The sequence below is a fragment of the Dipodomys merriami genome, unplaced genomic scaffold, assembly GCF_024711535.1.
Source record: "Dipodomys merriami isolate MVZ:Mamm:240054 unplaced genomic scaffold, mDipMer1.0.p SCAF_78, whole genome shotgun sequence".
Classification (NCBI taxonomy): Eukaryota; Metazoa; Chordata; class Mammalia; order Rodentia; family Heteromyidae; genus Dipodomys; species Dipodomys merriami.
Window position 1 is genome coordinate 1,724,249 of NW_027206379.1, and position 26,093 is coordinate 1,750,341.

The 26,093-nt window shown below is 41.9% G+C and overlaps 1 protein-coding gene across 2 annotated transcripts in view; it reads left to right on the plus strand.

Moving 5' to 3' along the window:
• The window catches only part of LOC138818658 (lysine-specific demethylase 2A-like), a 110,637-nt gene that overhangs the window by 43,603 nt on the left and 40,941 nt on the right, over nt 1-26,093 (plus strand). For both annotated transcript variants that reach the window (XM_070009635.1, XM_070009634.1), the window contains 7 exons: nt 7,349-7,487; nt 10,091-10,169; nt 11,595-11,641; nt 18,387-18,565; nt 22,628-22,734; nt 23,257-23,350; nt 24,846-24,999. In XM_070009635.1, the coding sequence (XP_069865736.1) occupies nt 7,358-7,487; nt 10,091-10,169; nt 11,595-11,641; nt 18,387-18,565; nt 22,628-22,734; nt 23,257-23,350; nt 24,846-24,999 (790 nt within the window). In that variant the 5' untranslated portion in view covers nt 7,349-7,357. The remainder of the gene's footprint in view (nt 1-7,348; nt 7,488-10,090; nt 10,170-11,594; nt 11,642-18,386; nt 18,566-22,627; nt 22,735-23,256; nt 23,351-24,845; nt 25,000-26,093) is intronic.

Consider the following 26,093-nt stretch of genomic DNA (forward strand, 5'->3'; position numbering starts at 1 on the left):
TTGCTAACACTTTGCAGTTGCAGAGGAATTAATCCCTAAACCAGGTGTCAGTGGTTCATGCCTGTAATCCTAACTACTCCAGAGGCTGAGCTCTGAAGATCACGGTTTGAAGCCAGCCTGGGCAGGAAAGTCCTTGATAGTCTCATCTCCAATAAACTAGTTGTCCAAAAAGCCAGAAGTGGAGCCGTGGTTCTGGTAGAGCTCTAGCTGTGAGCAAAAGAAGCTCAAGGACAGTACCCAGGCCCTGAGTTCAAGCCCTAGGACCAGAACTTAATAATTTCTCTTTTTTCTTTTTTGGTCAGTTGTGGGGGCTGAACTCTGGGCCTGTGCACTGTCCCTCAGCTCTTCAGCTCAAGGCTAGCGCTCTACCTCTGGAGCCACAGTGTCATTTCTGGTTTTGTGAGTGGTTTATTGGAGATAAGAGTCTTATGGACTTTCCTGCCTGGGCTGGCTGTGAACTGCGATCCTCAGATCTCAGCCTCCTGAGTAGCTAGGATTACAGGTGTGAGGTACCACACCCGGCTATTCCAATCTTAATTCTTGCTCACAACCACAATTGTGGATATAGTTTTAGCTGTGTTACTGCTTTTTATCTTTGTGCTTTATATCTTTGTTACTCTGGATAATTGCTTAGTGAGAGTCACGTGCCTGTATGCTGATTACCAGGGCTTCAACTCTGGGTCTTTTACTCTCACTCAACTTTTTCTTTTTTTTTTTTTTAATCCCTATATACTTTGTTGTTGTTGTTTTTTTGGGTCCTGTCGTGGGGCCTGAACTCTGGGCCTGGGCGCTGTCCCTCAGCTCTTCAGCTCAAGGCTAGTGCTCTACCACTTGAGCCACAGCGCCACTTCCGGCTTTTTTTTTTTTTCCTTATGTGGTGCTGAGGAATGGAACCCAGGGCCTCAGGCATGCAAGGCAAGCCCTCTACCACTGAGCCATCTTCCCAGCCCCATAATCCCTATATACTTTTATTATTTAAAAGAATGTTTTCAGAAATTAGGTAAGGATGGGCTTAAATGGTTTTGAGATAATTAAGTCTATTTGGAGGGAACATATTTAAAAAAACAACAGAGTTAATGCGGATTCAAGATATTATATTAAAATATAATGGACAAGTACTAGATAAAAATAAAAGGACTTCTTAAACTTGTCTTTAAGAGAATGGACAAAACATTGTACAAGCCAAGAAACTCACAAATATAAATTATTAGACTGATAGGTTTTATATGAAAACCTAAATTTTACATACTATGAATATATAATGAAAATGCTATGCTACATTTGTATTATTTATCAGTTCTATTTATCTAAAATTTTATTGTTTATTCCCATAAAAGTTTCCCTTTCCAAACAAAGACAGTCATCCTATAAAATCCATTTACAGAGGAAGACTTTTTTATTACTGGATCAGAAATGTGCAAGAGCTTATTATTTAGCATTTCCCAAGTATCAGAATTTTTACTTCAGTTTTCCAAGTTCCAATGAAAGCAACATGAAGAGTGCACATGTCATTCAACTTTTTCATTGCTGGATGGTACTCTTCCACTTGGGTCATGCCTCCAATCTGGTATTTTGCTAATTAAAGAGTGGGGACTATTTTGCTCTGGTGGCTTTGAATTGAAATCATTTTCTTAGTCTCCTAAGTAGTTAAGGATTATAGGCGTACACCACTGACACCCAGCTTGAGACAGGATTTGAACCCAGAAACCCATCTCAACCATGCCCTTGTGTTTTACATTAGCCTTCATTTATAAGACAGGTTTGCAAACACCTGAAAATACATTCTCTTTTAAACCTCACAGTTGCTAGGTACAGTGGCTCACACCTGTAATCCAGTAATTTAGGAGGCTGAAGACTAAGGATCATGGTTCAAAGCCAGTCTGGGCTGTAAAGTCAATGAGATTCTTATCTCCAATCAGCTACCAAAAAAGCTGGAAGTGCAGCTATGGTTCAAGTAGTAGAGTGCTAGCCTTGAGCACAAAGGCTCAAGGACAGCACCCAGATGCAAAGTCAGGCAATCTTTCTTGCCTGGACTGGCTTGGAACCACAGTCTTAAGATCTCAGTCTCCTGGCAGACCAGGATAGGATTACTGGCAAGAGCAACTGGCACTAGACTCTACTTTACCTTTTGTTGTCACAATGAGGGAACTTGACTTTTCAGAAGGGAAGAGATCTTGCAGGAAATTTTAATATGGTGGTAAGGGAGAGGAATGTATATGTTTGTGAAGACATATATAAAACATGCTTTTGGTCTTATGCTTCTTCCTTCTAAAGCTTTACTTTGATCCTAGATGTGAAATTTTATGAATCTGTTTCAGAAGAGGTCATAATGTTGATTAAGAGATTAACTTTTGTCTGTGAATCAAAACATTAATCACAGCTCCAGAGAAAGGGAATTGTTATGCTATCTTCCAGTCTCAAATGACTGCTTGCTATTTCCCTGATCTCACCTAAAGATGCAGGAGAAGCAGCCTGTATGTGACACCTTGATGGGTAATATCATTTACCAAGCAAATATCTACAGTTAATGCTTTTTAGGACAAGCTGTCCTTTCAAGTTTGTAGTTCTGTTCTTGGTAGATGCCAAAAAAGAAGTCACCCTTATTAATTCTTCGCATGTGTGTGTGTGTGTGTGTGTTAGTTAGCTGATACTAGGGCTTGACAGGGCCCAGTGCTGTTCACTTGTTTTTTTCATTCACACTGATGTGTGTGTGTGTGTGTTAGCTGGTACTAGGGCTTGAACTCAGGGCCCAGTGCTGCTCACTTGTTTTTTTCATTCATACTGGTGTGTGTGTGTGTGTGTGTGTGTGTGTGTGTGTGTGTGTGTGTGTGTGTGTGTGTGTGTGTGTGTGTGTGTGTGTGTGTGTGTGTGTGTGTGTGTGTGTGTGTGTGTGTGTGTGTGTGTGTGTGTGTGTGTGTGTGTGTGTGTGTGTGTGTGTGTGTGTACTAGGGCTTGAACTCAGGGCCCAGTGCTGTGTGTGTGTGTGGATACTAGGGCTTGAACTCAGGGCCCAGTGCTGCTCACTTGTTTTTTTTCATTCACACTGATACTCTAATCAAATGAACCCTATCTTTAGTTCTGGCTTTTTTCTAGTAAATTAGAGATAAGAGTCTTGAGGATTTATCTGCCCAGGTTAGCTTTGAATCTCAATTCTCAGATCTCAGCCTCTGGGCAGCTAGGTTTAGCTTTCAGATAAATTTCAGGCTTTTTTTTTTTTTTTTTGGTCGTCTTCTTTTTTTGGTGGTACTGAGATTTGAAGTCAGGGCCTCATGTTTACTTTACCCTTGAGCCATCCGTACCTGTTTTCAGCTTTTCTTTTTCTATAAGTTCTTCTTGTGTAACAGTAATGCCAATCCTGACTTTTGAGGAACTAAATTGGCACAGCCTGCACTATGTATCCTAGAAAAAGTACTAAAAAACATTGTGGGGAGGGGAATCCCACTGGTTGTTTGCTCATACCAATAATCTTAGCTACTCAGGAGGCAAAGATCTAAGGATTATGGTTCAAAGCCAGCTCAGGCAGTAAAGTCCCTGAGACACTTATCTCCAGTTAATCACAAAAAGCCAGAAATGGAGCTATAGTTCATGTGATAGAGCACTTCTAACCTTGAGCAAAAAATAGCTCAGGCTCTGAGTTCAAGCCTCAGGACCAGCACTAAATAAATAAATCTGAGTACTATTTTGTTTCTGTGTTGGAAGTGTGCTATAGGAATCAGTCAGTACAAACATATTCAGGAGTGTTTGAATCTCTGGATATTTCATTGGCTAATGCAAATGAAGTTAAATTGTTTGACTTGAAAAAAGAACAAAATTTCTGACATGTTACTGTTTCCATTTTTTGGTGTAGGTATAACTACATAATTATTTCTCAGTGTTTGGGCCTTTTAAAATCTCTTTAGGCTCATGCCTGTAATCCTAGGTACTCAGGAGGCTGAGATCTGAGGATTTTGTTTTGAAGCCAGCCTGGCCTGAAAAGTCCCCTTGGGACTCTTAATTAACCACTCAAAAACTGGAAGTGGAGTGTGGCTCCAAGTGGTAGGGCGCTAGCCTTAAGCACAAAGAGCTCTGGGACAGCAATGCCTCTTGAGTTCAAGCCCCATGACCGACCTCCCCACCCCCCAAACAAACAAAACCCCTATAATCACAGCATTGGGAAGGTTAAAGCTAGCTTAGGTTATAGTGAGACATCTCTTTTTTCCCCCCAGCTTCAATCTTCTTCCGCCTAGAACTGAATTCAACCCTGCCCTTCACAAAGAAAAGACAATCCCTGGGACTCCTACCAGTTTCTCCAGGATTTAGTCTGTATTCCCTGCTCTCATTCCTGCTCTCCACCCAGACCTAAATTCTGTCCTGCCTATGGTGCTATCTTCAGGGACCAGATGCACATGCGGAATACCTCCCCCCTCTAGTCCCATGACTGTATAAGGATGCCTCTGAACAAGGACAGGCACCATTTCTCTCCCATGAGGGAGGTGGCCTTGTCAGCCCTGTCTGACAACAAACCCCTTTGCTATATGTGACTCTGTCCCTGTGGTTTTCTGGAATGGTGGTTTTCAGACACCAGACCCTGGATTCAAGCCCTTACACCAGGACACATGAAAAAAGATGAATAAGTGTTTTGTGTTTTCTTTTGAGATTGTTTTTTTGCTACATAGCCCAGGCTGACCTTGAACATCTTTATCCTACCACCTAAGTCTTTTAGGTTAAAGTTTCATTTTATCTATATTCCTCTTCCCTTGAACATTCTGCTTTATTACCCTCCTTCCCTCCCTGTGTCTGTTCAGAAGAAACAGGTATATATAAGCCTATTGCCAAAATATATAGGTATGTATAGGTGATGCTTTTATGTTATGTTGTTGGACTTGGTGTTATCTGCTAATATTTTTTCATATGTGGAACATATCCTATGTACTGCTGACCTCTATGCAAGTTCATCTTTTTTGTAATAAAGCAATTATGTTAAATTATGCTAACATTTTTTTCCCTGTGCTCAAGTCTCTTATTTAGATAAAAATGGTAAAAATCTGGGCCCAAGGTTCAGCACTGTAAAGCCATGATTTTCACTGTGTTTGTACTAATAAATGATTAAATTTTTAATGGCTTCATAACCTTTTTTAGGGGGAAGGGCTAAAATATATATTATTAATGAGAAAGTAGTGAGAAATCCAGTAAGTAAAGAGAAACCCCAAAGAAGTATTTTGCTTCACTTGACAGAAGAACAAAAGAGTATATTATACACATAGCTCTAGGGACTTCATAGATGTTCAGTAGTTATAATAAATGAATAAACATCTTTTTTTATGTGGAGCTTTTCCTTATATGGAGCCCTTTGTCAATAAAGAATAGTTTATTCGCATGTTTTCTCCCCCTGTTAGCCAAAAGTCTCTTAAGCACTGAGATCTATGCCTATTTCTGTATGTCAAGTATCTGACGTTCCATATTCAGCAAGACTTGTGTGACAGTGTAAGGAAAAAAAAAGTGTAGAAGTACATATTAAGGCTGTGCTGTGAGGACTTTGAAAAGTGTTTTCACAATGTGAGACATGAAGCTACCATGGTTATTTGATTTCTTTCTTTCTTTCTTTCTTTCTTTCTTTCTTTCTTTCTTTCTTTCTTTCTTTCTTTCTTTCTTTCTTTCTTTCTTTCTTTCTTTCTTTCTTTCTTTCTTTCTTTCTTTGTCATGGGACTTGAACTCTCTGGGCTTGGGCGCTGTCTCTGCACTCTTTAGCTCAAGGCAAGCACTCTACCCCTTGAGCCACAGCTCCACTTCCAGTTTTCTAGTGGTTTACTGGAGATAAGAGTCTCACGGAGGAAGTGGCGTTGTAGCTCAAGTGGTAGAGCACTCACCTTGAACTGCGCCCAAGCCCAGAGTTCAAGCCCCACGACTGACAAAAAAAAAAATTACATTTTTGGGGCTAGGAGTTTAGCTCAGCAGAAGGGCGCCCACCTGGCGAGCGCAAGGCCCTGGGTTCGGTCCTCAGCTGGGGGGGGGGGGGGAGGGAAGAGTCTCACGGAGTTTCCTGCCCGGGCTGCCTTTGAACTGTGATCTCAGATCAACCTCCTGAGTAGCTAGGATTACAGGTTTGAGCCATCAGCACCCAGCTGTTACTTGATTTCTTATATCATTACCAGCAAGTTACTCTAAAACTCTGCTTTCTGGAAGTAGAGTTAGAGCAGAATCTTTAATTCCTAACAGAATATAGATAGAGAAAACATCTTGGTTATAAGAAAATGCTAGTTGGGCACTAGTAATTCAACACCTATAATCCTAGCTATTCAGGAGGCTGAGATCTGAGGATCATAGTTCGAAGCCAGCCTGGGCAGGAAAGTCGATGACACTCTTATCTCCAATTACCCAGCAAATTTGAAGTGGTGCTGTGGCTCAGGTGGTAGAGCACTTGCCTTGAGCTGAATTGCTGAGGGAGAGCGCCTAGGCCCAGAGTTCAAGCCCCTCAACTGACCCCCCAAAAAAAAAATACTATTAATGATACAATTATTTTAGAGGTATTATATGAATGTCACTGAATACAAATATAAAGTACAATATTTTCATATATCTGATTTTCAAACATTTCAGTATATAAAAAAGTCTCTGGTCAGGAATGGCAATTTTTTTTCAGCCACAGTAGCTAAGTGATCAGCAAAGGAATTTGTCAAGTAGAAGCTAGATACAGAAATAAGGAATGGTAGAATATTAAACAAAAGTAGCACATTAAAGAAACAACTTTGAGTAGATTTCAATCGCAGCCATATCAATTATTATTATTATTATTATTATTATTATTATTATTATTATTATTATTGGTCAGTCCTGGAACTTGAACTCACTCTGGGCCTACGTGCTGTCCCTCAGCTCTTCAGCTCAAGGCTAGCGCTCTACCACTTGAGCCACGCCACTTCTGGTTTGCTGGTGGTTAATGGGAGATAAAAATTTCATGGACTTTCCTGCCCTGGCTGGCTTTGAACTGTTTTTTCCAGGAACAATTATATTTTGTATCTTCACTTGAATATTGATTAAGGCAGTTTATCGTCCTTTGACAAAACATTATAGATCATATTTGATTATGCTTTCATTATGAATGTATATCTCTAGGATAGAGTTACTGGCAAAGGGTAAAATTCATAGGTAGGAAAAACAGTGGCTCATTAAAACTTGGTTATACCAATGCTTTTGAGACATCAGTTGGTCTTGAATTGAGAAAAACAAAAGATCCATAGGACAAGGAAAATTAATGTTTCACATGGCATCTGGGATTGAAAGAAGCACTCTATACATGTAGAGAACACTGACTTCTTGTTAAAGAAGCGTGAAACTACATCATTTCATTTTGATGTTCCTTTTTTCTCAGCGTGGCACCATGCGACGACGATATGAAGATGATGGCATTTCAGATGATGAAATTGAAGGAAAAAGAACCTTTGACTTAGAAGAGAAACTCCACACCAACAAATATAATGCTAATTTTGTTACTTTTATGGAGGGAAAAGGTCAGTATGATTTTGGTTCATCCCTCCTGCCCCTTAATATAAGAGTTGGGTTTAGCATCTGTGCAGCTAAACTTCCTGTTGATATCATTTATTTCCTTTTGTTACAGAAAGCCACTTATACATGATTCTCTCATTCTCCTACCTTTGCCTCGTTCTCTATTTGTAGTATCCTTTTTTTTCTTTTTTTCCGGTCGATTGTGAGGCTTGAACTCTAGGCCTGGGTGCTGTCCCTTAGTTCTTCACCTCAAGGCTAGCACTCTACCACTTGAGCCACAGCGCCACTTCCAGCTTTTTCTGTTTATGTGGTGCTGAGGAATTGAACCCAGGGCCTCATGCATGCAAGGCAAGAACTCTACCACTGAGCCATCTTCCCAGCCCTGTAGCATTTTATTAGGGTAGGAATGTTGTTGGGAGTTTTTTCCCCTAAGGCCTTTTCCTTCTTTCATCCCTTGGTTTCTTTTTAATTAAAACTAGTACAGTAGCCACTGTACTAGCCACAGGTGCCTGGCTGTTAGACTCTTATCAACAGTTAACCACCAGAAAACCAGAAGTGGTGCTGTGGCTCAAGTGGTGGCTCATGTGGTAGAATGCTAGCCTTGAGCACAAAGAGAGTCAGGGACAATGCCCACACCCTTAGTTTAAGCCTCACAACCAAACCAAACCAAACAAAAAATAGTTCAGTAGGCTGTGTGCCAGTTGTGCAGGTCTATAATTCTAGCTATTCAGGAGGCTGAAATCCAGAGGATTGAGATTTGCTCCCAGCCCAGGCAAAGTTAGACACCATTTCCAGAATAACCAGCACGAACTCAGACTGGAGGCATGGCTCAGGTGGTAGAGTGCCAGCTGAACAAGCAAGCCAAGTAAGACTCTTGAGTTCAAACCCTGATTACCCCCCCCATACCCCCAAAGAAATGTGCAAGGTTGGACATTGGTGGATAAAGCCTATAACTCCTAACTCTTCGGAAGTATAAATAGGGGAAATCACAGTTCAAGACCAAAAAGTTGATGAGATTGCATCTTAACCAATGATTAATGTAATACTCATATCTTCCCAGTTACACAGGGAAGCACAAACAGAAGGAGCAAGGCCCAGGCATAAGGCAAAACCCTAGTTCAAGAAAATAACCAATGTAGCCGGGCGTTGGTGGCTCACGCCTGTAATCCTAGCTACTCAGGAGGCTGAGATCTGAGGATCTCGGTTCAAAGCCAGCCCTGGCAGGAGAGACCGTGAGACTCCTGTCTCCAATAAACCACCAGAAAACCGGAAGTGGCGCTGTAGCTCAAGTGGTAGAGCGCTCGCCTTGAGCTGAAGAGCTGAGGGACAGCGCCCAGGCCCAGAGTTCAAGCCCCATGACCGACCAAAAAAAAAAAAACAAAAAACCAATGTAAGCCTGGTGCAATGACTCAGGCCTGTAATCCTAACCACTTTGTAGGTATAGCTAGATAAGGGGTTTGAAGTCAGGTTGGGCAAAGAGAGGTTCAAAAGACTTGTCTCAGCCAGTAGCTAGGCATAGAGCATGTACCTGTTATCACAGCTACAGAAACACAATGGCTGGACATGGTGTTGGGTGCCAGTTAACCCCAGCAGCATCAGGAAGAATCCCCTGCAATAAAGGATCCTGAGCAATAAAGCAGGACCCTAACTTAAAAACAACCAGTGCATCAGGGGCCAGTGGCTCATACCCATAATTCAGCTACTCAGGAGGTTGAGATCTGAGGATCACAGTTCAAAGCCAGGAAAGTTCTTGAGACTCTTATCTCCAATTAGCCACCAGAAAACCGGAAGTGGCGCTGTGGCTCAAGTGGTAGAGTGCTAGCCTTAAGCACTCCTTTGGAGTACAGGGACAGTGCCCAGGCCCAGAGTTCAAGCCCCACGACCTACCAAAAAAAAAAAAAAGAAGCAGTAGAAGAAAATAACCACTGCAAAAGGGCTGATGGAATAGCTCAAGTGACATTTTGTCTGTCTAGCAAGCAGGAGGCCCTTGAATTCTAACCTCAGTACCACATATCCCCTTCAAATTACATAAGACTCTAAATTTTATTCATATACACCTATTAAAATATAGGTGGAATTGCTCATGTATCATGAAGTTTTGATCCTTAGCTAATTAACAAAGATGATATGTATATTTAATTTTATTTATTTATTTATTGCCAGTCCTGGCCTTGAACTCAGGGCCTGACAGTGTCCCTGTACTTCTTTTGCTTAAGGCTAGCACTCTACAACTCTACACAGTACCACTTCTGACCTTTTCTGTTTATGTGGTAGTGAGGAATAGAACCTAGGCTTCATGCATGGTAGGCAAGCACTCTACCACTAAGCCACTTTCCCGGCCCGATATATGTAATTTAGGGTCAGAATTAATTTTTTGCTTCCCTCTGTTGCTTAAGTCTTAAACTCTCAAGCTCTGTTTCTCAGTTTGCTCTCCCTCTTTCTTAGAAGCTTCTTAGTGAAGAAGCATACATTAGCATCTAACAGAACACAATCATATATACAGAATACCAGATGTCTATACTCTTATTACTTAGATGTTTTTTATGGTCTTTTTATTTTTTCCAGGGATATCTCCAGTCTTTGTAATAATTGATTTTTATGTTGACAGATTTTAATGTTGAATATATACAACGAGGAGGCTTAAGAGATCCTCTGATTTTCAAGAATTCTGATGGACTTGGAATAAAGTAAGTGTTGTGTGCCTGATTTGATATTGAAATCCTAGATACTTTTTAAAGTATTTTTCTAGATTGCTTCCTGTATGAAATAGGCTCATATTTCTCTCTCTCTCTCTCTCTCTCTCTCTCTCTCTCTCTCTCTCTCTTTTTGCCAGTCCTGGCGCTTGAACTCAGGGCGAGGCAAGCACTCTACCACTAAGTCACATTCCCAGCCAAGCTCATATATTTTTGAGTATTTTATTTGTTGTATTAATAAGCAGTGAACCAAACTGGGCGTGAGTGCATCAAAGCTATAATCCTAGCTACTTAGGAGACTGAGATCTGAGGATTGTGGTTTGGGAAAGGAAAGTCTATGAGACTCTTTTTTTTTTTTTTTGGATCTGGTCGTGGGGCCTGAACTCTGGGCCTGAGCGCTGTCCCTCAGCTCTTCAGCTCAAAGCTAGTGCTCTACCACTTGAGCCACAGCACCACTTCCAGCTTTTTCGTTTTTTGCATATGTGGTGCTGAGGAATTGAACCCAGGGCCTTAGGCATGCAAGGCAAGCGCTCTGCCACTGAGCCAACTTCCCAGCCCGTCTATGAGACTCTTATCTCCTATTAACTACAAAAAACTGGAAGTAGAGCTGTAGTTCAAGTGATAGTATGTTAGCCTTGAGTATACAAAAGACTCAGGTACAGCATCCAGATGAGTTAATCTGTTTTTTTGTTTTGTTTTGTTTCGTTTTTTGGTTGGTCTTGGGGCTTGACCTCTGGGCCTGGACACTGTCCCTCAGCTCTTCAGCTCAAAGCTAGCGCTCTATCACTTGCACCACAGTGCTACTTCTGGTTTTCTGAGTGGTTTATTGGAGAGAAGCGTCTTACAGACTTTCCTGCCTGGGTGCCTTTGAACTGTGATCCTCAGATCTCAGCCTCCTAAGTAGCTAGGATTAAGAGTGTGAGCTACCATGCCTGGCTTTTTTTTTTTTTTTTTCATTTTTGATTCTCATTCATCATGTTAACATTTTACAGAAAGTTTTTGAGTTAACAATTTTTTTCCCCTAAGTATACTGATAAATATATATTCTCTTGTATTTAAGAAGAAATTTTAGCTGGCCACTAGTGGCTTTTGCCTGTAATTCTAGTTACTCTGGAGGTTGAGATCTCAAGATCACAGTTTGAAGCCAGCCTGGGAAGAATCTTCACTTAATTAGCAAAAAAAAAAAAAGATGGAGATAAGTGACATAAGTGATAAGAGCTTCAGTTTTGAGATAAAAACCTAAGGGATAGTACCCAGGCCTTGAGTTCAATAACCCCCCCCCCAAAAAAAAAAAAGTAATTTAAAAACTAAATGTGAATATTGATGTGTCTAATTAGGAAGTCCTCAGTACTATAAGAAAAAAAAAATAACTAGACAAGTTGTGCTTTCCATTTAGTTTTACTGGTATTTGTTTTATAGGATGCCTGATCCAGACTTCACTGTGAATGACGTCAAAATGTGTGTGGGTAAGTATGAAGCTTTTTTTTTGGCTTCTGTAATTTTGAGACTGACATTTAAGGCGTAGAAACTTTGAAGTATACACTTGATTAGAATGTACTATTTTGGCTGAACAAATGCAGTAATAGTTGGTACTTACTAGACACTTGTTGAAAATGAACTATACAACTTGGTGATGGGGATGGGAGGAAAAATGGTGAAAGTCACAGGTAGCCCAATTTCTTTCTAATTCCTGTGTTATTCATACCCGCCTGTGTGTGTGCGCATGTGTGTGCGTGCGCGTGTTTGTGTGTTTGTGTGTGTGTGTGTGTGTGTGTTTTAGAGCTTGCTCTTAGGGAATTTTTCTCCTCAGGGCTAGATCTCTACTATTTGAGTTATGCCTCCAGTTGTAGCTTTTTGATGATTAATTGGAGATAAAGTCTCATAGATTTGTCTCCCTTTGGATCAGAAAACAAGATCCTCAGATTTCAGACTCCTGAGATTATGAGCCTACTCGTGCCTGGCAGAAGTTGCCTGTTTTACTGCTCAATAGGCATAAAAGTTAACTCTTCTTACATGATTAGTCATTTAAATGTAGTAAGATCTTTAGAAAAATTTCCAACAAGATGTTAAACAAGAGGAGTGGGTTTTTTTTGTTATTATTATTCTTATTATTCCCTCCTAACATTGAAACTCAAGTGCTATTCTTTGCCTTAGAAATTAGGCACTGCGGGGCTGGGAAGGTGGCTCAGTGGTAGAGTGCTTGCCTTGCATGCCCTGGGTTCGATTCCTCAGCACCACATAAGCAGAAAAAGCCAGAAATGGTGCTGTGGCTCAAGTGGTAGAGCGCTAGCCTTGAACTGAAGAGCCGAGGGACAGCACCCAGGCCCGAAGTTCAGGCCCCACAACCGACCCCCCCAAAAAATAAATAAAAAATAAATTAGGCATTGCAGCCATGCACTGGTGACTTACATCTATAATCCTAACTATTCAAGAGGCTGATATCTGAGTATTGTGGTTCAAAGCCAGCTGTGGCAGGAGAGTCCATGAGACTTAATCTCTAATTAACCACCACAAACCTGGAAGTGGTGCTGTGGCTCACAGTGGTAGACTGTTAGCCTTGAGGGAAAGAGCTCAGGGACAGCTTCCAATTCCTGAGTTCCATGACCAACAAAAGAAAAAGGGAGGGAAGGAAAGAGGGAGGGAGGGAGGGAGAGAAGGAAGGAAGGAAGGAAGGAAGGTAGGTATGAAGGAAAAAAAAGGTAAGTTAGGCATTGTAGTACCATCTTTTGGCCACTTGAGGGCCCTGGTTAAATTTCTGGATACTTTTTAAAAATCAGGTGAAAGTCACAGGTAGCCCAATTTCTTTCTAATCCCTGTGTTATTCATACCCCCCACCCCCTTTTTTTTTGGTTTGGTTTGGTTAGATTAGGTTTTAGCCGTCTGTTTGTCAACATGTATTTCCTAGTACCTAGCACAGCTCTTGGAGTGTAGTAAACCCTTAGTAAAATGCTGAATAATTAAAAATATTTTCTAACTCTTCACAAGCAGAGCTCCCTCAGGAGCTCAGATAGATGGCCTACTTGAATAATTACCCTTATCATTTTGTGTCCTTTCTTAATGGACTTCTAGATCAGCAAGACCCTGAATCCATGAGATAGTTTTAGATAGAACCATAGCTTTTTTCTGTTAGCTACACATTGTTCCAGTTTGTGGGCCATAGATGACCTTACTGGTATTTATTATTGTAAATTCGTTGAAAATATAGATTCCTAAAGAAGAAGCTTTTTTTCTCTTCAAGATGATAGTTACATTGGTAGAAATCTATCTAATATAACTGTTTTGTAGCTGTCTCTGGTATATTGAAAGGTTGCTTCTTTCAGAGGACTTGGACAGTATAGTACAATTCATTCTAGTCAGTTTCAGATCTTAGCACAGTAATAGCCACCCGCCCAGCCCCCTGACAACCACAACAGTGCATATGTTTCCTGGAACCATTAGTACCTAAGTTGTAGAAGTCAGGATAAACAGAAATATTGGAAATTCTTGCTATGATCATTGATCGTTGCTCTTGATAAGAGATATAAAAGGCAAGTGGTGCTGGGCACCGGTGGCTCACGCCTGTAATCCTAGCTACTCAGGAGGCAGAGATCTGAGGATCTTGGTTCAAAGCTGGCCAGGGCAGGAAAGTCTGTGAGACTCTTGTCTTCATTTAACCACCAGAAATCTGGAAGTGGCACTATGGCTCAAATGGTAGAGTGCTAGCCTTGAGCTGAAGAGCTGAGGGACAGTGCCCAAATCCAGAGTTCAAGCCCCACAGCCAAACAAAAAAAGAAAGAAAACAGTGATTTATTCAAAAGTAAAAAAGAAGCCCGGCACCAGTGGCTCACGCCTGTAATCCTAGCTACTCAATAGGCTGAGATCTGAGGATCACACTTCAAAGCCAACCTGGGCAGGAAAGTCCATGAGACTCTTACCTCCAATAAACCACTAGAAAACTGGAAGTGGTCCTGTGGCTTCAAGTGGTAGAGCGCTCGCCTTGAGCTGACAGGGACAGTGCCCATTCAGAGTTCAAGCCCCACAACCAACCAAAAAAAAAAAAAAGGTAAAAAAAAGCTGATGGCTGATCTGCAAGGGACAGACCTTCAAATAACTTATCATAAAGATGTTCAGAGAAATAAAGGAAACTATAGAAAGTCAGGAAACAATGTATTGACAGCATGGAAACATCAATAAGGAAGCACACAACTTAAACAGAAGTTTGGGAACTAAAAAGTATATTAATGGCCAGGTACCAGTGGTTCATGTCTGTAATCCTGTGTATTCAAGCCGCTGAGATGTGATGATCAGAGTTTGAAGCCAGCCGGGGCAGGAAAGGCTGTGAGACTCTTATATCCAGATAACCACAAAAAGCTGGAAATGAAGCTGTGACTTAAGAGATATTACACCAGTATTGAGTGAAAATGCTAAGAGACAGTCTCAGATCCTGAGTTTAACCCCTAGGACTGGCACAAAATAATAAAAAATAAGTAAACAAAATTATGTCAACCTAGTGAATGAAGTGCTATCTCATGGTAGTTTTGACATTGGCTTTTTTTGTATATATTTTTTATTGTAAAAATACTGTTACAGTTACATGAGTAAGGTATTAAGTATATTTCCTATCCAGCATTGTTACCTCCTCCTTCGTTTTTTTTCCCTACCATCACTTCTCTCCCCTATATTGGCCTTTTCTTGAAAAATGTGAAGAGTAGAGTTATTTAATCCATTGTCCTTTTTTTTTGGTGGGGGGGTGTTGGTTGTGGGGCTTGAACTAGGGCATGGGTGCTGTCCCTAAACTTTTCCACTCAAGGCTAGTGCTCTACCATTTTGAGCCACAGTGCCACTGGCAGTGTTCTGGTGGGGGAGATAAGAGTCTTGGGACTTTCCTGCCCCTGCTGGCTTTGAACTATAGTCCTCAGATCTCAGTCTCCTGAGTAGCTAGGATTACAGGTGTGAGCCACTGGTGCCCAGCTCTCTTACGTTTTGAATGCAGGGCACTGTGTTCTAATATTACCTGAATAATTAAGAAGTCAAATACATAAAGTTCTTACAAGGTGGGCTATATTTAACAAGTCTTTCCTGTCTTTTTTTTTCTCCTCGATCACCATATTCTGAATCATAACTGTCCTGCCTTTCCATATTTTCTCTTACGCTGTTGCCTCTGCTTAGATTTGTTTTTAAATCTTCCCTTATTAGAGTTCTATTTATCTTTTAACCTTTTCGCTTTTCTTTTTCTTTTTCTTGGCTTGAACTCAGTCCCTGGGTGCTGTCCCTGAGCTTCTTTTGCTCAAGGCTAGCACTCTACAACTTGATCCACAGTGCCACTTCCAACTTTTTCTGCTTTTGTGGTACTGAGGAATCAAACTTAGGGTTTTTCATGCATGCGAGGCAAGCACTCTACTAAGCCACATTCTCAGCCCTATTCTTTTTATTTTTTATTTTTTGCTGGTCCTGGGGCTTGAACTCAGGTCCTGAACACTGTCCCTGAGCTTTGGTGCTCAAGACTAGTGCTCTACCACTTGAACCACAGCACCACTGCTGGCTTTTTCTGGGTAGCTTATTGGAGATAAGTCTCACAGACCAGTTTTCTGCCCAGGTGGGCTTCAAACTGCGATCCTCAGATCCCAGCCTCCTGAGTAGCTAGGTTACAAGTGTAAGCCACTGTCGCCAAGTGAACCTCTTTTCTTAAATCCTCATCTATTCAGCATGATAGAAATAGGGAATTTTCCTTTCATTTTTACTTCTGTACTTTGTACTAAACATTTTACTTCATTAACAGTAACCCTCAAGAATGTATTTGGGGGGGCTGGGAAGGTGGCTCAGTGGTAGAGCGCTTGCCTTGCATGCTCAAGGCCCTGGGTTTGATTCCTCAGCACCACATAAGCAAAAAGAAAAAAGCCGGAAGTGGCGCTGTGGCTCATGTGGTAGAGTACTAGCCTTGAGCTGAAGAGCTGAGGGACAGCACTCAGGCCCAGAGTTCAGGCCCCATGACCAGACCCCCCCCCCAAAAAAAAAGAAAAGAAAAGAAAAGAAAAGAATGTATTTGGGGGCTAGGATGTAGCTCAGTGGCAAAGCACTTGCCCAGCAAGTAGAACATCCTGGGTTTGATCCCCAGTATTAAAAAAGAAAAGTCAAAAGAAATAGTTAGAAAAAAAAAACCAGCAAAGAATTTATTTGGGATCATTTGGGATCAGTCACGTGTCTTCTCTAGTACTGGAGCTGAGATATATACTTAATTATCTTTAGATACAAAGCTATTGTTTTCTCATCCTGATCATGTAACATATAGTAAGGAATGTCGTTCTACATTTTGTTGTTATTGTTATAGTTGATGGAAAAGGCCTTTGTAGCCGGGTACCGGTGGCTCACGCCTGTAATCCTAGCTACTCAAGAGGCTGAGATCTGAGGATCACGCTTCAAAGCCAGCCAGAGCAGGAAAATCTGTGAGACTTTTTATCTCCAATAAACCACTAGAAAACCGGAAGTGGCGCTGTGGCTTAAGTGGTAGAGTGCTAGCCTCGAGCTGAATAGTGCAGGGACAGTGCCCAGGCCCAGAGTTCAAGCCCCATGAGTGACAAAAAAAAAAAGGCCTTTGTGTGTATCATGATGCCCTAATCAGATTGCAAATTTTCATGGAATTAATGGTTTATATTAGAAGTAATTATTGACAGGTTTGGATAGGGGAGGGGCTGAAAATTAAGAATAGATAAATTCCTCTGTGTCAGTAGTTCACACTTAAAATCTTACTCAGGAGGCTGAACTCTGAGGATTGCAGTTCAAAGCCAGCCCAGTCATTCGTCCACAAGACTTTTATCTCCATTTAACCAACCAATAGCCAGAAATGGAGCTGTAGCTCAAGTGGTAGAGTGCTAGCCTTGAGCACAAAACCTTAGGGACAGTACCCAGTCCCTGAGTTCAACTTCCAGGATTGGCACTTAAGGGGCAAAAAAATACACATGTATGCATATATATATATATATGCATACATGTGTATTTACATTCAGGGTTTTTTTGTTTGTTTGTGTGTGTAGTGTTTTGTGTTTGGTTTTTTGGGGGGGGTTGTCATGGGGCTTGAACTCAGGGCCTGGCACTATCTTTGAGCTTCTTTTGCTTAAGGCTAGCACTCTACCACTTGAGCCACAGCACCACTTCCAGCCTTTTCTGTTTATGTGGTGCTGAGGAATCAAACCCAGGGCTTTATGCATGTTAGGCAAGCACTCTACCACTAAACCACATTCCCAGCCTCTACATTCAGATTTTTTATTTATTATTATTATTATTTTTGTCAGTCGTGGGGCCTGAACTCTGGGCCTGGGTGCTGTCCCTTAGCTCTTCAGCTCAAGGCTAGCATCCTACCACTTGAGCCACAGTACCACTTCTGGCTTTTTTCTGCTTACATGGTGTTGAGGAATCAAATCCAGGGCCTCATTCATAGGAGGCAAGCATTCTACCACTGAGCCAACTTTCTACCCCCCCATACATTTAGTTTTAATACCCGCTATCCACAAAGAAGTAGGTCCTTTTCTCAAATTATGGGAAAGATTACCTCAGTTTTCAAGGCTGTCATAGGGATATAACTCACTGGGTAAGAGCATTTACTTTAAAGTTTAGAGTCAGTGCCAAGGTTCTTGTCCTACTTTGTCTTGCAAGGTACCTGACACCTATAATAAAATAGAGATTGATTGACACTTAGTATTTAAAATTATTAGAATTAAATGCTAGATACTGAATAAAAAATTCACTACCTGACAATGTATTAAAATGTAGCATAAGAAATGATTGTCATTTTTAACTGTACCTGTTGTCTTTTTTCATTTCCTGAACTTTGGTTATACTTACCCATCTCCAGTAAGGACCTTTCTCCTTATCTAAATAAGAATGGAGCCGGGCCCTGGTGACTCACACCTGTAATCCTAGCTACTCAGGAGGCTGAGAGCTGAGGATCATGGTTCAAAGCCAGCCTGGGCAGGAAAAGCTGTGAGACTCTTATCTCCAATAAACCACCAGAAAACTGGAAGTGGCTCTGTGGCTCAAGTGGTAGAGCGCTAGCCTTGAGCTGAAAAGCTGAGAGACAGAGCCCAGGCCCAGAGTTCAAGCCGCAGGACAGACAAAAAAAAAAAAAAAAAAAAAGAATGGATGGTTTATTTTCTTCTATACTTGTGTTTTATATTCTTACTATATTTAGGAGTATTAGTGGCTCAGTGGAGATGATGAATGCTTCTCTCATGGCAGGGAGTCGTCGGATGGTGGACGTTATGGATGTGAACACACAAAAAGGCATTGAAATGACCATGGCTCAGTGGACACGCTACTACGAGACACCAGAAGAGGAGCGAGAGAAACTTTATAATGTCATCAGCTTAGAATTTAGCCATACCAGGCTGGAGAACATGGTACAGAGGCCTTCCACGGTTAGTCTGATCATTTACTCCATATTGTCATTGTTACCAAAATGATTTTTTTTTTTTTTTGGTTCAGGTCTTGGGGCTTGAAATCAGGGCCTACTCAAGGCTTGAGTTCTACCACTTGAGCCACAGCTCCACTTCTGATTAGTAATATTAAATTGGCAACCCATTTAATACAAAGTAAGTTTCATGTATTTTTTAAATTTATTTTTTAATTCTTCTGAAGGAAAACATCAACGTAGCCCATCTTTTGGGATAGTAGTGGCCATCTACATAATATTGAGGCTGCTTTTTTTTTCTGAGGGAAAGGCCCTTCATTTATTTTGTCTTAGAGGTCAGGTACAACCTTGTAATCCCTTCTACTCAAGACTGTAACAGAAGAATCACTTGAGTGCATGACTTCAAGACTAGCCTGACCAAAAACAAAAAGAACTCTTACTAGGCTAGAGATGTGTCTCAGAAGGGTAGAGCACCGGCCATGCATGGGAAAGTTTAACAGGAGCAGGAGCTCCTGAGTTCAAGTTCTGGTACTACTATCAAAAGCAATAAATGAATTCACTTGAGTCAGATATCCTATCAGGTACAGTAGAACTTGGAATGTTCTAGTATATTTATAAAAATCATGACCAGCCGGGCGCCAGTGGCTCATGCCTGTAATCCTAGCTACTCAGAAGGCTGAGATTTGAGGATCATGGTTCAAAGCCAGCCGGGGCAGGAAAGTCCTTGAGACACTTATCTTCAGTTAACTATTATAAAACCAGAAGTGACGCTGTGGCTCAAGTGGTAGAGTACTCACCTTGAGCTGGAGAGCTCAGGAACAATGCCCAGGCCCAGAGTTCAAGCCCCGTGACCGAACCAAAAAAAATGGCTGAGATCTGAGGAACACAGTTCAAAGCCAGCCCAGGCAGGAAAGTCTATGAGTCTGTTACCTCCTATTAACCACAGAAAGTTTAAGTGGAACTAGTAGAGCTGTGGCCCAAGTGGCAGTGCTAGCCTTGAGCACAAAAGCTCAGAGACAGTGCCAAGGCCTTGAGTTCAAGACCCAAGACTAACAACAACAACAAAAAAAGCATAGATACTCAAAAGAGGAAAGACAAAAAAACTATACATTTATATAAATTGCAGTATGGGCTGGGTGCTGGTGGCTCACGAGCTCCTGTAATCTTAGCTATTCTGGAGGTTGATATCTATGGATTGTGGTTTGAAGTCAGTCTGGGCAAAAAAGTCTATGAGACTTATTGCCTTACTCAGAAAAGGCTGGAAGTGAGATTGTGACTCAAGCGGTAGAACACTAGCCTTGAGTCAAACTGAGTTTAAGCCCCAGGACTGGCACACACACACACAAAAAAAGCAATTACAGTATGGGAACATTTTAAAAATGAATAAATAAGCCAGGCGCCGGTGGCTCACGCCTGTAATCCTAGCTTACTCAGGAGGCTGAGATCTGAGGATTGTGGTTCAAAGCCAGCCTGGGCAGGAATGTCTGGGCAGGAAAGTCCGTGAGACTCTTATCTCCAATAAACCACTAGAAAACTGGAAGTGGTGCTGTGGCTCAAGAGGTAGAGCGCTTGCCTTGAGCTGAAGAACACAGGGACAGCGCCCAAGCCCAGAGTTCAAGCCCCACAACCGACCAAAAAAATAAAAAAAAGGGAATAAATACAGGTCCTAGGTTCAATCCCAAGTGCTAGGGGAAAAAGAATGAATAGATAGGGGCTGGGAAGGTGGCTCAGTGGTAGAGCGCTTGCCTTGCATTCCAGAGGCCCTGGGTTCGATTCCTCAGCACCACATAAGCAAAAAAGAAAAAAAGCCGGAAGTGGCACTGTGGCTCAAGTGGTAGAGTGCTAGCCTTGAGCTGAAGAGCTGAGGGACAGTGCCCAGGCCGAGTTCAGGCCCCACGACCAACCCCCCCCCAAAAAAAAAAAAAAAAAAGAATGAATTAGATACCTAATATTTAGGAAGGACCATACAATCTAAAGTAAAACAAAGTTAAGTACAAGCCCTTTATAGAAAATGACCCCTAAGTTTGATATAAAAGAAAGACTAGGAGACAAAAGAAAGACTAGAATTGTAGGCAGAAGGGAATAGCGTAGGTTAAATAATAGTGAAGAAGTAAGATGGACAGCTTTTACATGCCCTTTGTAGCAGCAAGCATAAATTTGGATGTCTTGCTTGTGAAGAATGGTCATTTGCTCCTGTCCTATTAGCAAAAGCAGGTGGGTAAAACATGACAGTAGATGGGTTGGGGAACCAGTGAGCTCAGTAGTGAGCTTAGTGTTGTAGAATGCTTGCTTGTCAAGTACATGTGAGGTTCTTTTCTATCCCAGGCATCAACCCCAAAAAAAGCTACAGCCATGAGTGCATTTGTTTTGTAATGTGCAGTATAACTAGATCAGATCTTAGGTACCGGACTCTGTTTGGGCCTAGTTTTGGTACAGAACAGTGTCTTATGAACTGAGGTATTTTGCAAACAGCCTATCCAGAAACTAAGCATTAAATGTCCATACCAAAGTACAGACATGGGGGCTGGAAAGGTGGCTCAGTGGTAGAGCGCTTGCCTTGCATGCCTGAGGCCCTGGGTTCGATTCCTCAGCACCACATAAGCAAAAAGAAAACAAGCTGGAAGTGGCGCTGTGGCTCAAGTGGTAGAGTGCTAGCCTTGAGCTGAAGAGCTGAGGGACAGCGCCCAGGCCCAGAGTTCAGGCCCCACAACTGTACCCAAAAAAACAAAAACAAAGTACAGCCATGTTACGACAAAGCCCTTCTGTAATCAGTAGATACCTAATAATACCAAAGAAAGGGAGGCAAGATTCAACTAACTTGTTGCTATTCTGATAAGTTCTTTTCTTGAATGAATACTTGATTAAAAAAAAATTAAATGTTCCAAACCTTTCCTGTCACCCAAAGGAAGAACTCTCCACATGAGAGTTTATAGTGTACTGAAGAAGATTGCTTCATTATTTTGTCCAAGGCTTTTCAGAGGATAATATAAGGAGCTACAATTTGCTAACCACTACCAGAAAGTAGGTTTATATGGAGGGAAGAAAGGCATTCACAGGGTCATTGTTAAAACAGTTAGCATCACTGGGCTCTGTTGACTTACTCCTATAATCCTAGCTATTCAGGAGGCTGAAATATGAGGACTGAGGTTTAAAGCCAGGCCAGGACAACAAATCTGAGATACTCCAGTTAACCACCTTGGTGTGGCTTAAGTGGTAGCACACCAGCTATAAATGAAGGTGAAGGCCCTGAGTACAAGACCCAGTACCGCTGGTGCCTGTACGTGTGCGCTTAACTTTTCATCCAAAGCTTGTGCTTTACTACTTGAACCATACCTCTGCTTCCGACTTTTTGATGGTTAATTGGATTTGCACGCTCAAACAGGTTTGGAACCTTGATCCTCAGATTTTAGCCCCAGGAGTAGCTAGGATTACAGGTGTGAGACATTGGCATCCTGGATTTCTCTCCCTCTTTGCTCCCCCCCCCCCCCCCGCCCTCGCCCTCTCTCTTCTCTTCCCATTTCTACCCTCCCCCATTCCCCCCCCCCCATGTCCGTATCCGTGTCCGCATTCGCGTCCCTGGAGTTTGATCTCAGGCCTGGATGCTATCTTTGTGATTATTTTGCTTAAGGCTAGCTCTACCACTTGAGTCACAGCTTCATTTCCAGCCTTTTCTGATAGTTAATTGGAGATAAGAGTCTCATGGGCTTGCCTGCCCCAACTCTCAGATCTCAGCTCCTGAGTAGCTAGGATTATAGGCATGAACCACCAGCTGGTTCTGACTTTTGTTGCTGGTGGCCTTGTTTTCAACAATCCTCATATCTCAGCCTCCTGAGTGGCTAAGATTATTTGCATAAGTCACTGGTGCCAGTAATATATTGGTTTTTGAGTTTGTCCTCCGATTGCTTCTGTTTCCCTACAAGGGACACGATTTCATCTTTCCTTTATGGCTGTGTAATGTTCCACTCTGTGTTCTTGTGTGCATGCACATGAGTTCACACGTTTTTCTTTATCCTTTCATATTTTGTTGGACCCTTGACTGACTCTTCCATTTGCCTGTTCTTCCTCCTAGGTGGATTTCATCGACTGGGTAGACAACATGTGGCCAAGGCATTTGAAGGAAAGCCAGACTGAATCAACAAATGCCATTTTAGAGATGCAGTACCCTAAAGTGCAGAAGTAAGTGACTTACCCTATATTTCCTCTCTTTCAAGTTTTGCTATATACTAAATTATCAGAAAGATGGATTACAGTAGATGTTTAAAAAGAGGAATATGTGCCAGGCCCCGGTGGCTTGTGCCTGTAATCCTAGCTACTAAGCAGGTTGAGATCTGAGGATCGAGATTCAAAGCCAGGAGGGGCAGGAAAGCATGTGAGACTCTTATCTCCAATTAACCACCAGAAAATTGGAAGTGGTGCTGTGGTTCAATTGGTAGAGCTCTTGCCTTGAGCTGAAGAGCTGAGGGATAGGGCCCAGGCCCAGAGTTTAAACTCGTGACCACCAAAAAAAAAAAAAAAAGAATATGTGTAAGAATATCTTAGCTTTTATGATGCCCCGAGTTAAGGAGGGGAAAAGTGTGATGACTTAAAATTGTATTCCTTCCATCTACTAGTAGTTGATTAGATGGAAGATAGGGAGGAGTGTGGCTTGGTTCTCTTTATCCATCTGAGCACTAATGCTGCTGTTTTTCTTTGGGTCAGATACTGTCTAATGAGTGTTCGAGGCTGCTATACTGACTTCCATGTGGACTTTGGTGGTACCTCTGTTTGGTATCACATCCACCAAGGTGGAAAGGTATGGTCATACTTGTTGTGGGGATTGAAATCTGAAGTTGACTATGTAGCTTTGCTTCAATTAATGCATGCTTATTATACCCTAGTGATGAATCTGCTAGATATTGGCCCTCTACATATCTGAAGAGGCTTAGGGATTTAGTTTACCTTCATGACTATTGTTCAGTAGAGTTGTAGTATTTATCTTGTCCACTGTTAAGACAGCCTTAGCCCAGTACTTAGGACATCTTAACATTCCTCTTTTTTAGGCTCCAAAGTGGAATTCTCCAAACAAAACCAAGGAGATGATTAGGAAGACAACATAATTTCTGTACTTTGAAGTTTAATAGGTAGTAGAAGGGAATACAAATGCAATCAACAAATTAGGGTACAAATTAGCTATATGGAGGTTTTGAGTCTGAAATGTAGCCACAGGAAGCCTTTACAGCTTTTCAAAGTGTTTTTGCAATCTATGTGAGGATGAAATCTGGAATTAGTATGTGTCAGAATTTTATCATGAGAGGCCTTTTTCCCCTACTAGAAGTGAATACAAAAGTAGAAGTAGAATGAAAAACATTTTGTGAAACCTTAATCTATGATTACAGTATATCCAAATTCAAAATCATTTTGTTTACTTTAGATCTTCAGTTTTGGGGCTGAGAAGGTGGCTCAGTGGTAGAGAGCTTGCCTTGCATGCATGAGGCCCTGGGTTCGATTCCTCAGCACCCCATAAGCAAAAAGCCAGAAGTGGTGCTGTGGCTCAGGTGGTAGAGCGCTAGCCTTGAGCTGAAGAGCTGAGGGACAGTGTCCAGGCCCAGAGTTCAGGCCCCACGACAGGATCCCCCCCAAAAAAATCTTCAGTTTTGTCTTACTAGTTTTGCCTAGGAACAAAGCAGCTTCAGGCCAGTCTCTTGAAGGTAGTGAACCTAAATAAGGGTGTTCCTTAGGACTCCAGAAACAAGATATCTAGAGCATATAAGAAATTATCCAGAGCCGGGCGCTGGTGGCTCACGCCTGTAATCCTAGCTACTCAGGAGGCTGAGATCTGAGGATCGCGGTTCAAAGCCAGCCCGGGCAGGAGAGACCGTGAGACTCCTATCTCCAATAAACCACCAGAAAACCGGAAGTGGCGCTGTAGCTCAAGTGGTAGAGCGCTCGCCTTGAGCTGAAGAGCTGAGGGACAGCGCCCAGGCCCAGAGTTCAAGCCCCACGACCGACAAAAAAAAAAAAAAAAAAAGAAATTATCCAGGTAATGAGCCCTAGGCTCTTTTTCTCTGAGTCGTGTGGATGGGTTCTGAGTTCTACACCTCAAGGAAGTCTTGATAAAGTGGTTGATGAGAAAGATCTACTTTCCTGAGTCCTGATAGTTACCCAGATAGTCACATTCTGTAGGCTGGGAGAATTGCTTGCCTGACTTACTTCTGCCTAGTAATCTTAACTTTACCTGTTTATCAGTTGAGGGAGACGACTGGGTCATGTCAATGGCTGTTAACAGACTGAAGTTTTTTAACTCACAGGTCTTCTGGCTCATCCCCCCTACAGCCCACAACCTGGAGCTGTACGAGAATTGGCTGCTGTCAGGGAAACAGGGAGACATCTTTCTGGGTGACCGGGTATCAGATTGTCAACGCATTGAGCTCAAGCAGGGGTATACCTTCGTCATTCCTTCAGGTAAGCAAGGAAGGGAAAAGTAGATTGTTGCCATTTTATTTTCTTAAAGATAGGGAAAGTAATGGATCCATCAGTAACACTGGCTATATGCTAAGGTGAGAAGCAAACAAGGATACCCTTTCTTATAGTTTTTTTGTTTGTTTGCTTGCTTGCTTGTTTTTTTTGACCAGTCCTGGGGCTTGAACTCAGGGCCTGGGCACTGTCCCTGAGCTTCTTTTTGCTCATGGCTAGCACTGTACCACTGAGCCAGTGCCACTTCTAGCCTTTTCTGTTTATATAGTACCAAAAAGGCCAACCCAAGGCTTCATGTATGTCAGGCAAGCACTCTACTACTAAGCCACATTCCCAGCCCCTTTCTTATTGATATGGAGTAGATGCTTTGAATACAAATTTTTAAAAAGGGGTTGGTGGTATGGCTCAGTTGGTAGATTCCTAGCCAATGAGTGAAAGTAGCTGCAGATGCTGAGTTTTTGGACCTAGAGGGGAAAAAAAACTTCGCTTAACAATGTGTCAGAATTGCCAGGGGAGGATTTTCAAAAGATAACACATGGGTCCCCTAGCAAGGAATAGCTAGTAAGTTTGATCTGCTGTATGTTCTTCTGAAACTGATTCACTCAGAATGTTTAGGGACCTGACATTACCCTAAGTAGTTGAGAATCTCTACAAAAAGGACACCATCTCTGCTGGAGAATTGTCTGCTGTTCTAGCAATGACAGTTAAGCTATAGTGGTGAAGGACGTTGTCTTTGACAGTCTCTAGTTGGAGAGTAAGTGCTTATAAAGAGCACAGATTTTGGAGTCGCCATCCTGTTTGAGATTTTGTTTTTGTTTTTGTTTTTGGAGTTTGAACTCTGGGCCTGGGCACTGTCCCTCAGCTCTTCAGCTCAAGGCTTGTGTGCTACCACTTGAGTCAGTTTTCTGGTGACTTATTGGAGATAAGAGTCTGACAGATTTTCCTGCCCAGGCTGGCTTTGAACCATGATCCTCAGATCTCAGCCTCCTGAGTAGCTAGGATTACAGGCATGCCCATGGCTCTGTTTGAGAATTTTGACTATGCATTTACTTGCTAGATATTACTTTAGTCAAATATTTCTG